Source organism: Xyrauchen texanus, chromosome 1, assembly GCF_025860055.1.
Source record: "Xyrauchen texanus isolate HMW12.3.18 chromosome 1, RBS_HiC_50CHRs, whole genome shotgun sequence".
NCBI lineage: Eukaryota > Metazoa > Chordata > Actinopteri > Cypriniformes > Catostomidae > Xyrauchen > Xyrauchen texanus.
Genome location: NC_068276.1, coordinates 24620717 through 24644953, shown reverse-complemented (window position 1 = coordinate 24644953; position 24237 = coordinate 24620717). Strand labels below are relative to the sequence as shown.

The following is a 24237-nucleotide window of genomic DNA, read 5'->3' as shown; positions in this document are numbered from 1 at the left end:
TGAATGATGACTGAGGCTAACATTTTGCCTCTTCTTCTGTGTTCCAAGGAAGAAAGAATGACATACAGGTTTGGAAGAACATGACGGAAGTGTAAAGGATGACAGAATTTTCATTTTTGTGGGAACTATTTGTTTAAATGTGTAAGCTTTGCCAGTATTGACAGCATTAACTGAGGCACATTTAGCATGAGAAATATAATTTCAATTGAGTAAGAGGATAACTGAAATGTTAAATCAAGTAAAAAAAAAAAATAAAAAAAAAGGGTTATGAAGAGAGGAGAGAGAATGGAGAGCAAAAAATAATAAAGCAGCATGAAGAGAGGAAAAGAAAAGAGAGAGGGGGTCAATAGGACCCATTTGTGTTTGCTCTCTCTATTCTGTGCCACGGGAAGGCCCCAGATTTTTTTACTTTATCCCATGATGCTTTACTTTAGAAGTGCTGAAATCCTAATTCCTGCTTCCATTGATTAAAAAAAAAAACAGCCCTCTCACAAATTGACTTCAGATTTGTAAAGACCTCATGGCAAAACAATATATCAGGGTGAGAATAGCTTTAAGAAAATTGTTTTCCTCTAAGCAATTGATGTACACTGGCAAATGACATGCCAATTCAGACAAACAAAAAATAAAATCAAATTATTTTGTAGAATTAGGATAATTCCTTTAAGACCGTCTGGGTATCCGGCTATAATCTGAACACAATTTCCTCTTGGAGGAGAGAGGTGTCACTTCTAATAGGCAGGCAACACAGGGGGATGGAGCCATTGTTTGGAGGCCGTGCCCAACTCATTCTGAACCCTGAGAGGGTCTTAATGAAGAGAGGCACGCGGACTGGGGAATAGTTTGGGCAGCTTTCCTCTGGTGACTTGCAGACGAGGGTCAATCTGTCAGGGATGCACTGAGTGAAATTACTCACTGTGTTGGGCTTTGCGGTGACAAGTGTGTGTGTGTGTGTGTGTGTGTGTGTGTGTGCGTGTGCTGGCGGCCGAGGGAAATGTATTGACAAGCAAATTACGCTCTCAGATCGCCTGGCCGCTTTCATTTCCACTCCCCAGGACCTGAGGCCTTTTGTTAGCCTGTGGAAGGGCTTGGCTGATGGGTAAAGAGACAGAGGGAAGAAAGAAAGAGAGAGAGAGATTCCATGGCTTTCCCACTTACTGTTATGACATGGTAAAATTGCGAGCCGTAGCATCAGCAACATTAAGACTGGCAGAGCGGACGTCCCTCTTCCTGCATGAGCGAGCATGGTATTGTGGATATTAATTCCTTTTCAATCTGAGCATTTTTTAAGGTTCATATATTTCCCCAGTCTAAACTTAGAAAATTAGGGAAAATGATACCTTGCCAGAATTGCTGACAAGTTAAGATGTTCTAATTAGACAGATGCACCCAGCCAGTGGCAGGGGGTGGGTGGGTCCACTGGCATAGGAAGTGGGGATCTCATAGGTGAGGTCATTCCCACTGAGCGGATCAGTGATGCATAAGCGGCGGGAACTCAGTGATACTGCCATTACAGATAATCAGCCAGACACACCAGACAAATCCATACATACCTCTCATTAACATTGACCTAGTGCTGGCCCTCATTTATCTGACATATTTAGAAAGATTTGCTGCCTTTGATTTAAGATGGGAATTCAAAGCTTGTTATTCTTGCTCAAAAAAAAAGAAAAGGAAACGAGACAAAATCAGCCACAACCACAAGATAGCACTTGCTAACTGCTGTACAGATTCTTCCATATCTCCCTTCCCCACAAAATTACAACCTCATTATGTATATCTGTTGTCCTTTTTATTCAAAACAATATTTTGGATGCTTTTGTTTCTGCTTTTGAATCAAAGTTACCTGTGTAACCTTATCATCATGTTTGAAATGAGTTTCATCTTCTTCCTGATAATTTTTAATAATTTTCCACTGTGCTTTGTGAACTCACATTCATGTGATGATTGGGACGGAAAGGGTATGTTTGACTAGCCAGGCTTTCTTAGACTGAATTATACGTTAAGTAAATAGCAATCTGCTCATCTAAATCTGTGGTAGACAGACAAACTTCAATTAATGGGAATGTATCCCATTTGTGTTTACTGTATTTTCTAAAGGTCAGCCAAGTCATGGACTCAGAGGCTTGGTTACAGCCCATTCCCAGGGTTAAATCTATTAGCACAATGAATGGCTGAGGGGTCTCAGTGCCTCCTGATATATGACTATCCCAGACTCTAGCTGACCCATCAGAACACTATAAATAGACAGGACAGGCCCAGTTTACGCCAATACTGCCTACTCCAAGAGTAGGGAAGACATTTTTTTCCAATAATTTTTTAATCAGTTTTTTCCCCATTTGCTCGCTTTCTCTGTTTAGCTTGCTCTCTTACAATTACACGCACATACTACACATGCTTTTTAACATGAAGAGACTCATCCCACACCTTCAACACAAATGATTGTTCTCCCCAAAGTCACATGCTATAGCAGAGGCCTTTCCAGCTCCAGCTGCAAGCATTGTTCCAACTTGCCAAGGCTCATTAATGCTGAGAGTGATAAGCTCCGAAGGACAAATTGTGCACATGTATCAGCAAGAAGAAAAGGTACAAAACGCTCTCCTAGCCTCTCTCTCCCACGCATGTCCTCCTCCCTCTGCTCACCGCTTTGTTTTGTAACATTCCCAGCTATCAGAGAGCTTAATGTCTAATTGCTATCAACCGCTTACCATTGTTGTTGACAAAACAACAACTGTCTATGAATAAAAGCAAGAAATAAATGAATCCGCCGCTGGACTGTAAGCTGTTTCACCTTCTGTTCTCAATCATTTACTCCAATTTTTGTTCAGAAGAACTTGAAGTAACTTTTGCAAAGTTTTAAAGGACAGCATATATTTTTCTCACTCACTTACTTATAAGACCTCATAATTTCTTTGAGTAAACAGGAAGGACTATTGACATTAGTTTAACTGTGCTAATAATGGCCCTTGCCTTCCCTATTAGCTCATAGCAACTTAATTTTCGTAATCAGTAGTGATCAGAATAATACTTCAAGAAACAAAAAGCTGAGCCAGTCCTTTCAAAGCCTTTATTCGAAACAAATAAAATGACAAGCATAATAAGATAAAATGTTGGAATGAAGATATGGATCTATATTAAAGCATGTTGCCTGGAGATAGTATCTGAGTGGGGATCACAAGTAGAGTTGTGAGCCTGCAACTCTGAGAATCGCTCTGAGGGCAGCCTGGAGGGTCTTGGAAGCTCTTCCATCATCATGTTATGTTACTATACCACAAAGTTACTAAGAACACAGTGAAAAAAAAAAATTCATTTAAGGTCCAGGAGAATCTACTCCATGAAATACCCTTCATAAACAAAACTCCCAGTTCATATGTAGGTGTAAGCATGAAGACTGTGCCCGCAAAAAAGGGGTATATCGCAGATGGAAGGTGTTAAGCTAGAAGGGGTGGACCGGTGTGAGTGATTTAGCTCTAACTTGTTATTTAACATACAGCTGGGGTGCTCACACGGTGCTCAGGGCTTGGCCCACTGCCCGTAAATTCTTTTGTAGCTGTACATACCTGGAGCTGGAGAGGGTTGAGTCCTGACGCTGCAGCAGCTGCCATTGTGGATGGAATGAACTGCACTGGGTAGTTATCACCTGTCAGAGAAAGAGAGGGGGGGGTTGTGAACAATGTGCACAGGTTGAGACAATGAGCTGGTCCAACGGCAGGCCAGACAAGTGCCAACACAGTTCCTGTGGGCCTGCCTGCACCCAGCCTCAGCACTTAGCCCAAACATCTGCACTCACAAAAGAGTCAGCTGGCCAAAGCAGAGAGGGATCTGCACAGAAACATCTCTCTTTCTCTCACATTCAGTTTTTCCCCTTTCTTTCTTTTTCTTCTCATTTTTATCTGTGCCCACACTTGCACAGTCTTTTCTAATCTGTATATGCATTGTACACAGGTTTAGCTTTTATGCTGTTCTTCACAACTATCTGTGGTGTAAATAAAATGGACGATATATCATGTTCAGTTCGAAGCTTGACATGGCTGCAGACTTGTTGCACTATTGTTCTACATGCCATTATGTGTTTTACAATGTGATTTGGCACAATAAAATGTGTGTGCTGAGGCCAACTTCAACAGGTTACGACAAGAGTTTTTATCTAAATATGGCTTGAAATACATTTTCATCATGAAATCAAACGTACACAATATAATAACACACAACAGATACAATAGGGTGATAAAAACATAGACCATAATAGGAAGATCTGGCTGCAGAAACCCTATACAGATAATTGAGTGCCTGTGAGAGTGTGTGTCAAGTGTGTGAGATGTGTTTTGTATTGTGGTTGGTGTATATAACCCTGTCTCTGGCTCTGAGAGTGTAACAGACATGATGAGGTCTGCTGCTAGAGGTTTGAATGAAGTGTGCCCATGGAAGGCAATTGGCCCTGTTTCAGCCTCCACTTCTGCTTGTCACTTCTCCTCACAAACATATGGAGCTATAAAGCCACAGGCATGGGGGTAAACATATATATCCTCCCTCTTTTTACTCTCTCACTCACTTTGCAATCACACTGACCACAGCACATTGTGATTCAGCCAGGAAATTCAATCCGAGCTAGTGGCAGAGGTAAATAAAGAGTGAATTGAACTGATTTCAAATAGTGTAATAAGGGACGTAGAGGGGGTCATTACTGCCTAAGATTTTTTACTCGCTCTCATTCTAACTCTCTCTGTGTCTTTCTTGGTGATTGTGGTGATATGTCATGTGAGCCATAGGCGGGTCAGGTGCCAGCAGAGAACACAAGGCCAAGGCTAATGTTCTGGGGGCTGGGTGGGCTTCTAGTGCCTCAAGTAGACTGGGTTGGCTGCCAGCTTTCTCTATGTCAGTCTGGGAAAGTGAATCTGGTTTAAAAGGCCAATCTGCCTGTCTCCAGCATAGCTGGTCTCATGCCCCTTCCCAGCCAGTAGATGCCAGGGAGGCTCCAGTGACGCCACTACCCAATCGGGTTGTTTCCCCAAGCTTGCTAGGGCCAAGGGCCAAAAGCTTATTATCAGCCACCCTGGGGGGCCAATAGACCCTTTCCCTACACTCTTAAGGGTTGAGTATCCCTATGATTCATCAACTGCAAAGAGGGCTGAGTAACAGGGCACAACCATACCACAGACCGTGATTGAAGAATAGGAGTAAGGCCAAAAACATAATTTAAACAAGTATGCACAGAGGTGTGACCACTTGGTCAACGCATTGCCAACACATGGTCTGGCTCAACGTGTGTTCTTGCTTTACTGTGGTGGTAACAAGCATCAGATCCCAAGAGGGCGATAGAGTTGCATTCAAAAGTCTGTGCCATTAAACTGAATGTGTTTTTATTAAGGGTGTGTTGTTTTAAATGCATTGACTTTACCTTAATTGCTCAACATTTTTATCTTCAAATCGTTGCACCGCCATTACAGTAGTTGGCTGTAGAAACAGCCATTTCTTACTGATGTCCATTATTTAGCCCTTTGTGGTAACGTTAAGAATGCAACATATACTTGGGTTGCATCACAAATTGTGGTCTGACACAATCTGAATTTCAAAAATGCTAGAAATCGAGCTTGAGTAGCTAGAAGCATCTGCATTAATGTACTTGTGTAGAGTATCTTTCAGCCTTAAGTACAAGCTCTTAGCTCACACATCTCAGGCCAGAAATCTCAAGCCAGAGCCTACACTTCATCTTGTAATTTCCCTGTGATAGCATCATTTTATTAGAGAAGGACCTTATCAGAGCAAGCTCTCTTCACAGAGACCAAGCAAGAAGGGCAAACCTCCTCATTTCAGACTACAATACTCCACTGTCTTCTTCTCTTATAAAAAATGCGCAAGCATGAGAAGAGCTGATGAATAATGGCTAAAGTGCTCTCTCACATAAAGGCATTGCTAGAGAGCTTTATAGTGTATTCATAGTGTATTTCAGTCAGGTATCATGCTGCAAATCAAGGCCAATATGCGCTTCCAAATTGGCACAGGACATCTTTAAGTGGAAGGACCCAAGGGTCTAGCACAGGGCACTGCTGCCGCCGACACGGGCTGGTGCTCCATATGAAGCAAGGGCCACGAGGCTAATGAAAAGGTGGAGGATAGCAGGGAGAAACGGCTGGCAGAGTGATCCTTCTGCAACCTCTTCACTTCTGCTCCAGCTGATGCCAAGAGCTGAGCATGTGGAATATTCAAGCCGAGTGGGGCTGTCTTTGAACTGAGTGGTTTTGTTAAAGGGCTCAGTGTTTTGCTCACGGCTTTTCCCTCAGGCTGAGATCAGAGACTCTTTTATATCTAAAAAAAAAAATACTTAGAACAATAACTGGCGACATCCACTGAGGATCTATAGAGTAGCTCAACACGGGGATCATCAATTGCTAATGCAGTTTGTCAATGTCTAAACGCATACATGATGCACATTCTCTGTCACACGAATGCGCCCTCCAGGCAAGGTTCTGGAGAATCATTGTCTGTCAGCAGGGGTGTCAATCAGGCATTGTGGGATCATTGCGTTCCAATGACCGTAAACATCCAAGGAGCGGTTTGCAGTGCCACTATCAGCAATAACTCTCGTCATGTCCACACAGGGGGGATCGCCACTATGCTACTCAAGTCAATTTGAGAAAAGGATGACCTGAGTCCTCTCTTTAGACCAAGAGCAAGCCATTGAGCACAGTGTGCGAGAAAGGGGATCTCTGCTGTTTCACTGCAGGGTTATGACCATCAGCACTGGGCCTTGGCCGCTTGCATTGAGCCAGGCTAACCCCCCCCCCCCGGGGTAGCAAAAACTGCAAAGAGTCCAATCGCATCATCCATGACAATAATTCGAGTCATGCACGCTAACGGCAATAAGCCATTTCCTAAAGTTTTCTCCCTCTACTGTTTCTCAAATTATGAATAATGCAAGTGCTTTACACACGCCAAGGATTCCATTACAGCTGCTGTTATTTGTACTAAAACACTTTCCATGTCAAACATATTAAAAATCAAACTGGGGAAAAGAATCCCCTCAGGCTCTTTGTTCAACCTGTCATGCCTTTGTAGTTCCAAAATAGCTGACTTTATATTCCATAATTTACCTTTTTAGTTAATTTATTAGCTGCTCTACCACACCCTGTAATATTCCATCACTCACCTGCTGACTTCTAATAAAATGACATTTATTACTTAAGTGTTTTTATTTTTCACAAAAAGCAATCAAACTACAAAAAGAGAAGAGGGAAAATAATGGAAGGATAAGGATTGGACTAAAGGCCTCTAATCACTTGAGAGTCAGGAATTTGCTTTGAAATGTTTAATTACAGAAAATGAGAGTGGCACATCCCTAAATCTCTGAACAATGACTGGATATGAGGTTGAGGGATACTGGCCTGGCAGTGAGTCAGCCTGCATGTTGTAGCGATTTCCTACTAATTTGTTTTTGAATTTATAATGCTTGCGTGAGGAGCAATTCTCTTTTTCACAAAAGGAGAAGAAAGACTTGCCAGGACAAGTATGACAGGCAGCTTCACTAGAGGCCCTTCAACCCGCAAAAGAGAAAATGCTCACTAAAGATCTTGAACTCCTTTAAAATTAAACACAAATTTCCAGGGGTGAGGGGCATATTGTCAAAGAGATCTGTATGACTTTCTTCCATGGATCACAAATGAATGATGACAGAATTTAAATTTTTAGTTGAACTGTCCCTTTAATACATTAGATCCAGTCTAATGTTAGTTCTAATTATTGGAGCTATTGGAGGACATTTGGAGTGTTATATTAGTAATACTTTGTAGAGCTTAGGAGGGCGGGCAGGGCTGGAATGACGCATGTCCGGTCCCCAATCAGCCTGATGGGGTGCGCGAGGGATAAAAGTGGCTGGTGACAACAGTTCGATAGAGAGAGAATTACTGGCAGCTGCCCTGTATGTGTTTATGTTTGGGTGTTTTTGTTTAAGGTTATCATTAAACTTTATTTATATTGTTAAGTCAGTTCTTGCCTCCTCCTTTCCCTTTAACCCCCGTACACTAGTGCCAAAACCTTGGAAGGAGGAGGGATGCCCGTTGCAGAGTCCTCGACACTGCTGTCCACCAAGGGGAGCGGCGGTTCCGTCTGCCAGGTGATGGAGTAGCCCAACCGCATGGACGTGGGGAACAGCCATCATCCGCAGGGTGAGTGGGGACTGGACTCCCCGAACACCTGGAGTGATGGAGTCGCTGCCAGGGGCGGAGGAGTGCCCTGCAATCCCCCAGAAACGCGGAGGGGTCGAGAGAAGACCGCCATCCGCGAGGGGAGGAGGGAAGCGACTCCCCGACCGCCTGGAGCGGTAGGGCCTCTGCCAGGGGTGGAGGAGTGTCCCCACAGGTCGCCGGGGATGGGGCACACGAGGGATAAAGGCGGCCGGTGACGACAGTTCAAGAGAGAGAGAATTACAGGCAGCTGCCCTATATGTGTTTGTGTGTGTCTTTTTATTTAATTAAATATTATTTATATTGTTAAGCCGGTTCTCGCCGCCTCCTTTCCCTTTAACCCCCTTACATACTTCCTCTGCATATTTGTGTGCCATGAAGTTGAGAGCCATTCGGGCTGACAGTTTATATTCTGCCAATATTGGCTGCTTCACCATGGATAGACTTCACAATGTTCAGAATTAATTCCCTTGACGGGGAGAGCTTGATGCTCTCAGAATCCAAAGAGGTGTGTGCTGAAGACTCTTTAAAAACCATGAATTGGCCAGTAAACCCAAAGAAATGAAATAATAATAATAAAATTCACATTGAGGAAAAGTGAAAGACATGAGAAACTTTGAAGAGAGGCAAGTTCCTGTGGTACAGTGAATGATGGTCATTTCCCAGCAGATACTATAGATAGATAGATAGATGGATAGATGGATGGATGGATGACGTAAATGACAGGAAAGAATTAAAGCTGAATGTGTGTTCTTACCGGGCTTGTAGGACATGCCTGGGGGGAAGAGGAAGCCCTGCTGGGCCGCTGCGGCTGCTGCCAGAGTGCGCTGGTCGTGTGGAAAAATGGGGATCATGAGCGGAGGCATGTGACCCTGGACCTGCTGAACACAAAGCAAGAGGAGATCACACAGGAGTCTAACACAGGCTGACAGCAGCGCTCATATTCTGCCCCGGTCCACCCTGCACACGCTCAAGAAATACCTGCAGTTAATACCCGCCAAACGCACGTTAACTTAGCACTTCAAAGAAGCCATCACACTCACATATGCACACACAGGGGTGACGTACAGTAATTGTGGAGTGTTTGTGCATATTTATATCATAATGAAAAGGCCCAATTAATTGTACTGTGGTGATTGCAATCTTTACAATAATATGATGAAACCAGATGAGATTTTCCGTGCTGATCATTTTTCAAACACACACACAGAGATGTTGTCTTTTGTTGTCAGGCTGACATTCCTTACAAAGCTTAATCAAGAGACTCACCGTGAGGAATCTAAGAGGCTTTACTGTGCATTCAGTTGTTAGATAAGTGTCATGAGCGTGCATTTGATTCTTTAGAACAGGACAGTTGTAAAAACAGAATCCTTTCTCTTTTAAGACCAACAGATGAGATATTCATCATCAAATATGTGCACTCAATGTCACGCTGACAGACTGCATATGAACACAGCTCGTTCTCGCAGATACACAGCATTTGTCTTATGGTCTTGTCAGATCATTTATGTAGATGATAAATGCCGATTGGAGGCCAGTAATTTACTGCACCTGCTTTCAGCTGTGAAAAAGATGGAAAAGCTTATTTTAAAGGTATATTTGTGATAGTTCACCAGTCATTGCCTGTGGTGCCTTTGAAATGCTCTCAACAATGTTTGTTTGTATTCTTCCTTTATTAAAACGCATGCAGAACTGTATTGATGTAATAAGGTCAGCTTTAGCTCTATGCATGTGTGCAAGTGGATTATGTCTCCAGGAAAGAGAGTAAGAGTAATAACAGATACACAGAAACAAAGACAAAGAAAAAAGGAGTCTGAGCTTTTAGGGATATGAGTGACTTCCCATAGAAGTCTAAAAACACATGTTTGTGGATTGTTGGCTGGACCCAATCTTGCTGTCATTCCCTGCTTCCTGCCAGTGGTTGATAGGATGCAGGGCTGCTACTGTGGGCCAGGGTAGAGTTAATGCAGGCAGTTCGGCCCACCTCTGGGGAGCCCAACTGGAGAACGGGTTAATAAAGGTCAGCCCCCCCCCCCATACCCCCCAAAATAAAAACATTACATAATGTTTCTCCATTCATTCTTTTTTAAAATCAGCCTGCAATAAAAACTGGTATGGACGCAATTACTGCTGCAGCATTGGGGCATGAAATCAACCTGCACTGAGCAACTACTTTCTCGCTGAGATCTGCGTGATCTCTTGTTTTTACACCGCTTTCATCTTCTGAGCACCTAACACTAGAGCTCAGTTCAGTAGGGCCTGTTCCCCAGGTGCTAAACAAGTGTTCAGGTCCACTTCATCGATTCGGACTAAGTGAGTTCTTCTAAGCAAAAATAAATAGGAACAATCCGGCACTTTTCTGTTTATTGAGCGTTGCACTTTACAAAAGTGCATCTACAGAGTTAACCCTAAGCCGAAGTGAAATAACTGTGTGAGAGCGTTTTCTTTGTTTTACTGACATGACAAATACTTTAAATGTGCTGAATGAGAGGGATCAGAGGGCTCTTAAACATGACCTTTTGTGGAAAAGGTTTGCTCTTGTGTTTGAGATTAATCCAAATGTAACTGGTGAGGAAGTTGGTGGAAGAGGGGTACAGATAAATAGCATCTGTGATGTCTTTCTTCCTCTGATAAATTTTATGTCAAAGTGCTTTAGGAGAAAAACAAGATTATTCTCTGCATGCCTCTGACCATGTAAATTGGTATCCTTCAGTGGGCCGCTAAGGTCATTCACATACATAATTGTTATTAGCCTTATTCACATTAGCCTTGCAAGGCGAATCAGTCTGAAGCCACAGAATTACATTAAACAGCTGCTTTTAAAGTGGAACCAAAGCACAACTGTTCCTTGACATGTCATTTCATATAATCCCAGACCGAGACCCACTTACATAATGACAAAAACCACTGGCCTGCCTTGCTCCAACTTCTCTTAAACTATATTATCAATGTCTTCTTTCAAATCAGACTGAACACTCATAACAGTTAAGGCAGAATTAGAAATCATTAGAAATGAACAAACTAACTATCAATACTAATAATAAATCTGCTAATAAAATACATTTCCCTAGTGCTGTTTCAAAGGGTGCAAATATCACAAGAAAAAAAGGCAAGGTAGGAAAAGATAAAATGCCCTCAGTTTGAGAGTTGTGATTTGCAGTAATGAGGCCTTTACATTAATGTTTAATTCACACACACACCACATCTTTGAGTGGCAAATCAAATAAGCATCCTTAAAGTGGGGACTAAAAGTGAAGGTTACCTTTCAAGCCTGTCAATTAAAGTACACTGGCAGAGCCAAGCAGACAATACAGATAAAGATGTAAAGATTATCACTGGCAATTTTCTTTGACTGCTAATAGACAGAGAATAGAATTATGTGTCTGCACTTAGACAGATGGATTTTTGATAAATTGCATATCGCATCCTGTATGGAAGCTTGCTTATTATATCCATCAGTCTCGCTCTGTCTATTTCAGTCACTGGATCCATCTGTCTCTCTCTGTCTAACCCTCTCCCAATAGAATCCATACACACACATAGATCATGCATGTGTCCACAAACACGTATACAGTGCATGTATATCTGCATGCATGTGTGTATACAAGTTTTAGAAATAGTATGTGGGACACTGGCATGGGATTTCAAGCAGTAACAGCAGTGTCCTGCAGTACGACATGTTGTACTTTTTTTTTAAACTTTTATAAACAACATTTTTCTAACTCTTGTATAAGTATTATGCAGTACATGCAAATTTTACTATCTCTGATTAAAGGGAAAGTTAAATTCTGTTTTACTCCTTACACTTTTGTTTTCCACTGAAGAAATTAATACGGATTTGGAACATGATTGTGAGAAAATAATTATCAAACGTTTTGGGTGAACTAACCCTGTAATGGAGATTTATACTTTATACATATATGAATATTTTACCTAAGATAGCCTAAGTATCAACATGCATATGTGTGTATCTGTGTCCTGATATTGTGGCCCCCTCCCCACTGTCAGTGTGCCAGGCAGCCAGCTGCCTGCAGTATTAGTATTGCCAGTCAATTCATCAAGAGCGTGAAAGAATGAAGTGGAGCAGATGTGAGGAGGAAAGCTCAGGTCTTGGGAAGATCTGAACCTCATAAACTCAGCCCTATTGTAGGCCTGCCTCTCTCTGCCCTTTGTCTTATCGGCTCCTTAGAACCAGAGGATGGGATAATGCCATTTCTCACCATCTGCCCCAAAGCTTCATTAAAGATACATGAACGAGCCCCATCTTATGAGGAACAGGTGCTATTGTTTGTCCCCGAAGACCTGCCGTGGCAAGGATGTAACTCGTGGTACTTGAGGAAGAGCATCTGTAGCAATCAGTCAGGCTGTGTAGCTGGCAGCCTCTTCCTCTCTGTACACCGTGGACCAGTTCATGTGGGTGTAGTAAAGGCACAGAGAGAGGAAAAGACAGACAGACAGAGAGAGATACCTCTTTACCTCCCGCCTCTTACATATATCATAAGTTCTGTACAGCTGATGAAGTCTACGGTGATACATAGCACAATCTGTCTCTCTGTCAGAGATACACACATCACCGGGCCGTGTCTTCACTACTGTCCCCTGCCCTTAGATCACGCATTATTTTACCCTCCATTAAGAGCACAGGGGAATCAATGGAGGCCTGTTTAAAGACACAGGGTGCACTCGCTGTAGGTTAAATGACTGAAACAAAAGGAGGAGGAGGGGAAAACCCCTGAAGTAAAAAAGGGGGCTATAGATTAATCAGTGTTATTAGTGCTGTTAATTATTTTTTTATTACAGTTATGATAATGATATGTATGTATGTATGTATGTACGTACGTATGTATGTATGTATTTATTATTCATTCATTCCTTAATTCATCTGCAGACAGGGTGCTTAATTGTCCTGAACAAACTATCAAAATGGCCCTAAAATGAGCTTAAATTTCTTTAAGCAAAGTAAAATTTCTAACAGGGTCAGAAATTAAGGGGTACTAGGGGGAAAAATGTCATTGAAAGGTGAGATCCAATTCATTTTTACTGAGAGCACAGCGGCTTCCAACGACATGAGCTGTCTCGACCGTTGGCAACAGAGATCACCGTCAGGAGTGACAAGACAAACTGAGCAAACGAAGATCGACATTCGCCAACGACTACCAATGAGAGCGAAGACACAGTAGCTTGCGTCATCCGTCTCCAGGCAGAGATTGTGATACTGGAGTCGAGTGCAGGTAAGATGGAGAAGTAAACATTTCTGTGAGTGAATTCAGTGTTCTATATTATTTGTTTGTAACCACATACATGGATATGAGCTAATAAAATGATGCGTAGAAAACCGTGTTGGCATTCTGAGATAGTTTGATTCATTTATTGATATAATGTTCCTCTTGTTTAATGATATGATGCATTAACAGTGCTGTAAGTAATGGATTACATGTAATCTGGATTATGTAATCAGATTACAAAAATCAAGTTCTTGTAATTTGATTAAATTACATTTAAAAATACTTGTAATCGGACTACAGTTTTTCTAGATTACATGATTACATATTAACAAGTCAACAGCAGTAAATTGTTAATAATTTATTGATCATTATAATTATTCCCTTTTTCAATCTTTTAAATTTTTCATAAAAAATCAGCAAACCTCTGATATATGTCCGGTAAGCCTTCAAGTGTTTTCTGAAGAGAGGGGGGAGGGTTATGTGCATTGCACTAAGAAATTGATGCTCGCTACTAGCCAGCCAGGTGAAGATGGAGAGGTAATCTCAGCATTTAAACAGAGGATCTATAGAGATAATTTCATTTTTAAGGAGACACTTAGCAAAAACATCACTGTGCAATGTAAACTCTGCCTTCCAAAAGTTAATATTCTGTCAACTGGAATCTATGTTAAATCTAAAGGAACATTTGGAAGCATGTTTTTTTTTTTTTTACTTTACATTGCAAATCTAACCAACACAAAAAATTTTTTTAAAAATATTATTTGAATTATCACTCTGTGTGTAATAGGTGTTGCAATGTCTTTGGAGGGGTTTTGTCCATCAAACACATCAAACTGCACAAAAATCCCCATCATTTCATATTCAATTGGAAAAGGACAGTAAAGTTACCTTTAGTTTCTTAAATTGAGACGTTTTTTTTATGCTGGTTTTTATATGATCTCTTACTATACGTGGATGGCGTTTGTAAAATGGCGAAATTCCATAACCACATTTGTTTTAACGTGCCCTGGGAACCTGTCCATAATTATAGAAATTCCAATAAAAATGCCTGTTAAACCCAAAACATATATGAACCTGTCATTGATGGAGTGCCTAGACCTCTATCAGCATCACAAGGGGAAAACATGAAAATATGAAAACTTCCTTCATATTTTTACATTTGCGATCATTTTTCTGAATTTGTGGACATAAGCACCACTCAGACGATTAAACCATACAGAAACAGGTTGAAAGTAATCATAAAATAATCAGATTAGATTATCCCAAAAATGTAATCTATATGATTATATAACAGATTGCATTTTTGTCACGTAATTTGTTATCAGTACCCTTGAAATCAGTAATCCGCCCAGCACTGTGCATTTAGCACTGCTGCAGATTTTATAAAACACTCTCCTCTGCATAATGTGCATTTTCAGAGGCAAAATAACTGATTCCTTGTCTATTTAGAATGATATCTTAATTTTATCAGCAGTATTATCTGTAATCAGCATTTCAAATGCTACTATGGACGGTTGTGCAGTCCACCAATAATGTTAGAGAGGTGGCAGCAGCAGGAACACCCACCACCAACACAGATCGCAAAGTCTAGAGACACCAAGTGACAATGCCACCCTCGGTATGAATGGGGGTTTGATGCTGCATCCAATCCCCTTGGTGTCAGTGTAACTCCAAGATGACATGCATAGAAAAGTTACTAAGTGCTCCTTTAAAGATGAGTATTTGACATGAACTGATTATATTACACATTATATTACACCTTATATGTTTTACAAAATAAAAAAATAAATAAAAAAAAAAGCCATATAAAAGGTATAAAATGTCCCCTAAAAATCTAATCCAGGGGGCAAATATTGCCCCTTAATGTAAAAGTTCATTTCTGACACTTATATCAAATTAGCAAATGAACCAATGTGAAACTTTGCATTGCAGCACTTCTCATATTATTCCCTCCTTGGGATAAATTACTTTTGCTGTATTCTTCATTTGTAAGTTGCTTTGGATAAAGGCATCTGCTAAATGAATAAATGTAAATGTTAATATCTTATTTTATTATTATTATTATTATTATTATTATTATTATTATTATTATTATTATTATTGGGGTTAAACATGCCCTGGACATGTTCCTAACAGATTTCATGAAATTCACCTGTTAACAGTCAGTATTATATGTATGCCGTCCTAAAGCTGGCCATGTAGCTGTAAATGTATATTTGCAGCCATATCCAGTCCCAGGCTGTCTCACGAAAATAGAGATGTACAAGTCATTACCATGCTCAATAGCTCCCTTGTCAGCACCTATGCTCCTCACTGTCTTTTAAAGGGCCCCGCCGAGCTCATGAGAACCCTGCCCCCCGTCCCCCCACCTGTCCCCAACTACTCTTAACATGAAAATAGAGATTGATCTTCAAGAAGCATCAGTCTGGGATTCTTTCCCTTTTAAAGGAAGAGATGGGGAGTTGTTTTAACTTGTCGAAAATGCCTTTCAATGTTGACTAGATAAGTCAGAAGATGGGGAGGCATGGCCAACTTCTTCTCTTTGAGTTTTGGAGGAAGCAAGAGAGAGCAAATCCCCCAGAGCATTAGGTTAAGCATTAAGAGTGCCATAAACAAGCAGAATGTGAGACAATACAACCTTGCACTGTGATGTACTTTAATCTGAATTTCCCTCCATTCCACTTTACATTACCGTTTCTTGTTAAAAGAAAGGCTCTAACACAGGGCCGTTTTAATTTTAGCAGGAGTGAAAACAGATTTCTCTATTACTGTACTGATACGTCACTTTCTCTTGACTTTGCTCAATGCCGCCCAAGCAAATATGACTGTGAAAGAAAACCACCTTAGGGGATCCATTTTAAGGCGAAGTGATTCTAGAGGGTCTGACAACTGAGCTCAATCCACACAGCGAGCCCCGACAGCGCGAACTTCACACCCGCTACTTTGTGAACACACTCAACGAGCGCTTTCTGGAAACTAACCAGCAAAGTGCGAGTGTGCTGGAGAGAGAGCTCATTGCTGAATGAAACCACTTCTGCGCTCAGGAGTCTGCATATTATTCTGATCTGAAGATGTCAATTTTTTAAACAATCCCATAGATCCCAGAGTACACATTACTCTCATGTCACAGGTCATTTTTCAGTTAACCACACTCCTCCAGTGCACGCCGGCTGCAGCTTTGAGCTCTAATCAGACACACATATAAACCCATGCTCACGGGCCGTTATCAAAGTAGTAGATATTCTGCTCAGCAGTTGCTGATGACAATCGGGCTGTGTGGATCGATAGGGCAGAGTCGGACTTTGATCCCTGTGCTTTCTGTCAGCACCAGGCTGGAATTAAGACAAGGTCTCCATCTCTGTGCCACAGACTAAACGCATTGTTCTCATCTCTCTGCTCTGTTAGAGAGGAGTTCTGCAGGAGGCCCTCTTCAGCCACACAGATACAGACCAGGAATAAAGAGACTTTGTGTGGCCGTGGCTTTGACCTGGACCAACCCGCCTCATACAATCCACTAGTCCATAGACTCAAAGGCTTACCGGTCGATCAGCTCCGTGTTTTCTTTCTTTCTTTCATTCGTTCGTTCTTTGTTCTTTTTTTCAGAGAAAAGTAAAAAATGTACATTCCTGATCCTGGAAGGCTGCATTTGAAAAAGGGGACTGGTAAACAGTGTCTTTGCATGTATTTGGATGTATGTTACGCCACTAGCCCCATTGACAAAAGACCCAGAGCTGACATGGAACAAATGAGGACTGTGTGTGTGTGTGTGTGTGTGTGTGTGTGTGTGTATGTGTGCATGTGTGTGTGTGTGTGTGTGTGTGTGTGTGTGTGTGTGTGTGTGTGTGTGTGTGTGTGTGTGTGTGAACAGGGCAAGGTGAAAAGAAACCAGACACTGGCTTACACTCGGCTCGTCTGGAGGAATAACCAATAGATGACTTCTTGTTCCACTAATTCCTTACACAGTTAAACAAGCCCTCTTGGAAAAGAGCCATTCCAATATATCTATATTAAGTCCGGGGCTGTTAAAAGCAGAATGGCCCCCTTCCCCCCTCTGCCTTCCACTTCAGCTTTACTTCAAGTCCACCCAAGACATACTTGGGGCAAAAAACACATGCATGATACACGAGCAACTGAGCTCCGGCCTCTACATTTCACATTCAACTTGACTTTTTATTATGCCCCTATGATCAGAGAGAATACACACTAAGAAAACACTATTTTTTTAGTGAATAAATTTGAGCATTGTAATTTATGAATGATAAAACTAGCATGCTTAATATTTGGAGGGGAGAATCAAGCCTCATGCTGGGAGGGAGAAGTTAGTAAATTAGTTCAGTACAAAAATGTTGAGGGGGAAAGGCTATTCCCTTAATAGCACCAGTAAAATGTGATCAGTGTGTATTCAACAGAAATGTGTTCTTAAGGCAAATTCTTGTTGGGCCTCTAAGAACCTAAAATGTAATTTAAGTCTGTAAATATTTCAAGCAATTAGGGTTGTATTGCATATAAAATATCAAAGACAAGCCTAAGGCTTAGTAGTCTTCTAAGCTCAGCACTGCTGTGGCATAGTGCACACAGATAATGCATCCACCTCTCTCCCTCTCTCTCTCTCTCTCCTACTCATGGAATTGACATTACATATTCCTCAGGGGGGTGGGGGTGGGGTGGGGGGACATATTTATGTCAGGGTCTGGTCATAAAATTAAAAAGGTTTGCAGTAAACTGGCTAAACCCGAGGGGACTGGCTCAAACAGCATGGGTAATGAGGGGAGAAAAGGACAGAAATAAACAAACCCACAAATGAGTCTGTGGACAACATTATTATTCCATATATATATATATATATATATATGAAAAATGGCACTGGCACAATACAGTCAGACCCTTTCGGACCAGGATGGTGTTAAGGGGACCTGAACAGTAAAGAGGGAAATAAGATGGTCTATATTCAAGCAATAACATCAATGATCAATAGCTATTTATTTTTATGCTTAATCTGGCCTACACAATAATAAATAGTTAAAATGTTATTACAAGGCCTAATTCAAAAGAGAAACAGTCTACATGAAGAATAAAAAAAACTAATGATAAAAAGAAGTATTTGCTAAAATATTAGTAATAATAATAATTAGTAAGTGTGCACAAATTCTGTATGAAACAAACCTTTTACCTTTTGCGGGTAAAAACATAAACTAGATCATCTAAACAATGTGAAGTAATTTAGGAGCCTTCGTCAGGATAATGGCAGAAATATCATGCTCCTAATGCTTCAGAGTCAGACCACCCATTAACTAAAAATGCCATTGTCCAGTGAGAGAGAGAGAGAGAGAGAGAGAGAGAGAGAGAGAGAGGAGCATTTCTCCCTCTTCCTGTCATCTGTGTGTAGACTGTGCCACTGTCTTCACTCTAGCCTTCCAGCAGCTGGGCCCAGAGAACAACAGAGAGCACTCTGTTGTCCAGCAGAAAGCTGACATTGTTACAGCTGGGACTTTATCGCAGGCACATGAGAGTGTTGAGACTTTAAAACACGCTCAAATATCATGTGCACACCCAGTGATGGGGAAGAATAGTTATGAAAAAGAAAGAGAGGGAGAAAGACAACAACAATTCAGTAACTATAAAAAATTATCGAAAGATCAAAAAGCTCATTCATTGTATTCCGCTGGGAATGCTTGGACTCTCCTCCGCCCCATATGAAAAACAAAGCGGCCCTTTTTTTATGCTGCGACACACAGGGCTGAATGCTTTGCTTTGCCACCCTAGCCCTAAGAAAACACGGGCCCTCTTTCTAAACAGCCGGCTGGCCGCACACAGTAGAGGCTATTAATGCCTTGCCTTCTTTCCCCCCGTGTGTGTGTGCCCACTGCGGAGGCTGAGCACCACGGTAAAAAGCCAATGCAAAGACAAAACAGTTTGCTCAACATTAACAGGGAAAACACTGGGCCAGGCAGGAGGGGAGAGGAAACTAAGTCAACATGACACTAGAGGATGTGTTCTCCACCAACTGATATTTTTCCTCTCACAGGGCCCAAGCACAATGAGAGCTAAGTATAGGTCCGCCTGCCTCATCTGGGGAAAGGATTGTGGAGAGTCAGCGACTGACAGGTGCTTTCTGACAGGTTCTCTCCTGCACCATCTACTAACTGGCTACCACCTGATCAACCTGTCCACTTACTTCTAGTTTTACCTCGACCAGCCCAAATTAATTAGTTAATTAGAAAATCGAACTTATCATCCTACCAGCTAGACCCTGTGCCTACTCCCCTTATTAAAAGCTGTACCTCTATTATTTCAGCTCCTATCTCATATTTAATAAACTGCTTTCTTTCATCTGGCTCTGTTTCGAAAGATCTGAAAACTGCTCCTGTCACCACTAATATAAAGAAACCTGGCTTGGATCATTCTGATTTGAACAACTTTAGGGCTGTTCTAATCTCCCTTTTGCATAAAAAAAATATTGGAAAGAGTTGTTGCTTCGCAGCTGCAATCACATCTGCATACTAACAATTTCTATGACTGCTTTCAATCTGGTTTCCACACTTTCCATAGCACAGAATCTGCATTTTTGAAAATGAGCAATTACCTGATTTTAGCTGCTGACTCAGGGTGTCTTGATTTTCTAATCTTGCTGGACCTGAGTGCTGCGTTTGATACAGTTTGCCATGACATACTTCTCTCAACTCTATTCTGTTGGAGTCACTGAAACAGCCTTCTCTTGGTTTAAGTCCTAACTCATTGATAGATTATGTTTTATTTCTATTAAGAAATTTAAATGTCACAATATCCCTGTTAATTGTGGAGTCCCACAGGGCTCTGTTCTTGGCCCTTTGCTTTTCAATATTTACATGCTGCCCCTTGGTCATATTATACGTTGTCATGGCTTTAACTACCACCGTTACGCTAATGATCTGCAAATCTATATTTTGACTGGTTCTGAACATGGATTAGATTGAGGTTATTTTATTTGGTTTACCAGCTCTTGTAAAAAATTTAAATATGAATATTTCCATTGATCAAACTTTCGAAAACCATTTGATATTTGGGTATCACTTTTGACCCATCCGTTTCAACCAGTTAGTTCCCTTGTTAAGAAAGCGTTCTTTCACCTCCATAATATAACACTTCTCCGCCCACTGTTAAGTCACAAAGACACTGAATAGCTGATCCAAGCTTTTATATTCACTTTCCTTGATTAATGTAATTCCCTTTTGATTGGTTTGCTTGCTAAACTCATTGTCAGACTGCAGTATGTTCAAAAATCTGCAGTACGCATTGTCACTCACACCTATCGTACTGCATATAATACTCCTATTATCCATTACTTACATTGGTTGCCGGTTTCTTCTCGAATCCAATACAAGATCCTTATATTAACCTCAATGGCCTTGCACCCCACTATCTCTCTGAATTACTGCAGCCTTACAGACTAACGATTTCCCTCAGGTCCTCTGGTTCTCAACTTCTTGCTGTCCCCAGATTCCATCTTACCTCTATGGGTGGTATATCATTTAGTTTCATGGCACCGAATCTCTGGAACTCACTCCCTTTAGAGCTCCATGTTATTTCTTCCATCTCGGATTTCAAGTCTCAGTTGATAGCGTATCTATTCTTGCAGTACTTTTTTTCCACATCTTAATGTTTTGTTTGTTGTGATTCCTGTTTGTTTCTGAGTTGTCACTCTGTTTATGCATATTTTGCTGTTATTATGTCATTCTACTGTAAAGCGACCTTGAGCTGTGGGAAAGGTGCTTAATAAATAAAACATATTATTATTATTATTATTATTATTATTATTATTATTGATGATATTCCGAAAGTCAGCCTAACAGCGACCGCTTTATGCCACTCAGCCGTGGTTTGTCGTAGCAATGCCAAGACAATTATTTGGGTTAACAGTTAAGATGAGATGCTCCCAAAATGCCTTTGACTCACAATTATTAGTTATCTCAGACACTCAGGGCTCTATTTTCATATTTTTTTTATTTTCTAGGCCCAGCGCTAATTCCAAGCACAATTTGTGGATGTGTTAAAGGTAAAATTTGCCTGAGACAGATCATTGTGCTATGTTGTCTAAGAACCACATCTCAAAGTCAAAACTCAGTTTCTGCATTTGCAGGGATTCCCCCTGCAGATGATATCAAAGAGCTATTAATCACTTTTAAAATAGCAATGACTTGTGTATCAGTAGATCAATATATTCATTATACTTACATTCTTTATAATTTAACACAACCTAAATCCTATTAGTCCTTGCATTTAATTTCCATACATATATAAGAATATTGTCACTGTCATAGAAATATGCCTGACATTTAACAGGGAAGTTGTTAATGTGCAAAAGAACATAAGATATAAATGGTTCATATTTATATTCTTCTAATGCATTGCATAGAGCCCATTTACACTACCATATTTTTAAGAATGGCCTGTCTTCATTTATATCGATGTTGCTTGACAGGGAACAAAATATATAATAAGACGCAGATGCCACAATTACCGGAGAAAAACCTCAGAATTAAATTGCACTTGACCATACCAATTCATACTTTGTGTGCACTATTTATTTTAATAGGACCCAACCCTCAGTGTCTATGCCAATATGAATGGAACATATTTGCAATATACTAATGGATAACTAATACAAGCTAAATTCAGGTGTGACATTGAAGTTGATCACACAGTTATAGTTGATAACTTTATAAAAGCGTTAAGTCTTTCCGTTTAATCAAGGAAAAGCATGGAGATGGTGTGCAATTAACTATAATTGCCGTTTGCCTACTATTGAGTGTCTTCCAGAGCTGTCAATTGCAATGCTCTCATATGTTACAACACAAGTATGTCTTTGTGCTCTCTTACAATGTTTAGGATCCTGCTGTATACAGCTTAACGCTGGAAACATGTTTTTTCGCCTAAACATATGCACAAATAAAGTGAATACAGACTGCCGTGTCTTCTATTACATGCTTCTATTAAATCGTGATCTAGCTGAGGGTGTCAATCTCTGTATCCTTTGTATTTCTGTTGGCCTGGATCCACAGAGTATTTTAAAGGAAAACATTTATATTATTTGATCATGCAGTGAAAAGCAATACTGAAGACACCACTAGTCATTCCCCTTAGACAAACTCTGAAATGCACAGAGCCGTGACAATTTCCGTCCGGCCAGGCAATCTGTTTATATTCTTAATATCAGGATCTGTTTGAACTGGCTTTTAACATTATACATTCATTCATCCATTAGCTTAATATCACAGGCATCATAGCCTGTTGGTGAGGATGTAACTATTAGGCCCATTTTTATGCATCATTACATTTTAAAACAGGGCCTACGAAAGCTTTATTGTTCAAACCGCACATGACTTTATTTAACGTCAGCATTTCTCCTGCTTCGTGACAAGAAGTCACATTTCATAACTAATTAAATTGATCCCCCGCCCTCTCCCACCCACCAACCAAGCACACTAAATGGAATTATTTGTATCCAAGTGTCAATATATTAAATCAAAGGGAGCTAATGAGTCAGGTCACCGCTTTATTTTATCTCCGTTCTCGCATGTTGGGCTCTTCATCAGCTAACAGTCTCGGCTAAATGGAGGATGAGCATGTTTCAGGCTCCACCGCACTGGGTACAAGCCAAGAGCGATTTGATGAGACCGTTATGGCCCTCATCTTGTTGGTGGAGGAGAAGCTAGCGTACTCCATGCCGTGAAGAGAAGGGTATCAATGCGCAGAGACACACACAAGCACACATAGGCAGATGAAAACACACAACCCAGGCTCATTTCCTTCCTTGTTTCAATTTATTTGCCTGGCAGACAATGCTAATTGGCAACACATTCTTTTTAGCATAGCTTGTTTTCAGCACTGTCTCTGTATAAATGAGACTTTAGCATGAGAGATCACAAGGGTGCTGGGAGACAACCAAAACCATCTAACAAGAGGCAAATTAGGAGCATTATCTTTGTTCAATTAGACACCCCTATATTTATCTAAAAACCCGAGCTGAATTATTCACCATTATATTGCGCCTGGTGCATTTGAGGGAGCTTAATGAAATATTGGATTTAATTGTTGTTCATTGAATTAAAAAGGCAAACTAAATGGCTCTGGGCTAAAGACAAAGCTATGGTAATTAGCTTCATACGCAGCAGTTAAATAATGGTGATTGTAATATGAATGTGAGGAGATGAAACTGCCGTAAAGGAACCAAATTTCAATTCTCTTAACACAGATCCTGATGAGTCTGAGGGATATAGAAAATATGTTAACTGGCCACAGTCTATTTTAAAAAATTATCTTCTCCTTAAACACACACACACACACACACACACACACACACCACACACACACACACACACACACACACACACACACACACACACACACGTAGTGTTTCCATGTTTTATGGGGACTTTCCATAGACATAATGGTTTTTACACTGTACAAATTTTAAATTCTATCCCCTAAACCTAACCCTAACCCTAAACCTAACCCTCACAGAAAACTTTCTGCATTTTTACATTTTCAAAAAACATAATTTAGTATGATTTATAAGCTGTTTTCCTCATGGGGACCGACAAAATGTCCCCACAAGGTCAAAAATTTCGGGTTTTACTATCCTTATGGGGACATTTGGTCCCCACAAAGTGATAAATACACACTCACACACACACACACACACACATACAAATTACAACAAATCACAAAGCTTGTATTAATTCCGACTGGCCTGCATTAATAATACTGTTTTAAAGAACTGAACAAGTCCACAAAGAAAAAGTAAGATCTCTTATCTCTCAGAAAAAAAAAGGCCTAACAAACAAGTTCCCCAA

The 24237-nt window shown here is 40.7% G+C and overlaps 1 protein-coding gene across 5 annotated transcripts in view; it reads right to left on the bottom strand.

Annotated features, from left to right (window-relative positions):
* The window catches only part of LOC127629095 (transcription factor SOX-6-like), a 166502-nt gene that overhangs the window by 38219 nt on the left and 104046 nt on the right, over window positions 1-24237 (bottom strand). For all 5 annotated transcript variants that reach the window (XM_052106349.1, XM_052106429.1, XM_052106492.1 and 2 more), the window contains 2 exons: window positions 8938-9058; window positions 3561-3640 (listed from right to left, as the gene is read on the bottom strand). In XM_052106349.1, the coding sequence (XP_051962309.1) occupies window positions 3561-3640; window positions 8938-9058 (201 nt within the window). The remainder of the gene's footprint in view (window positions 1-3560; window positions 3641-8937; window positions 9059-24237) is intronic.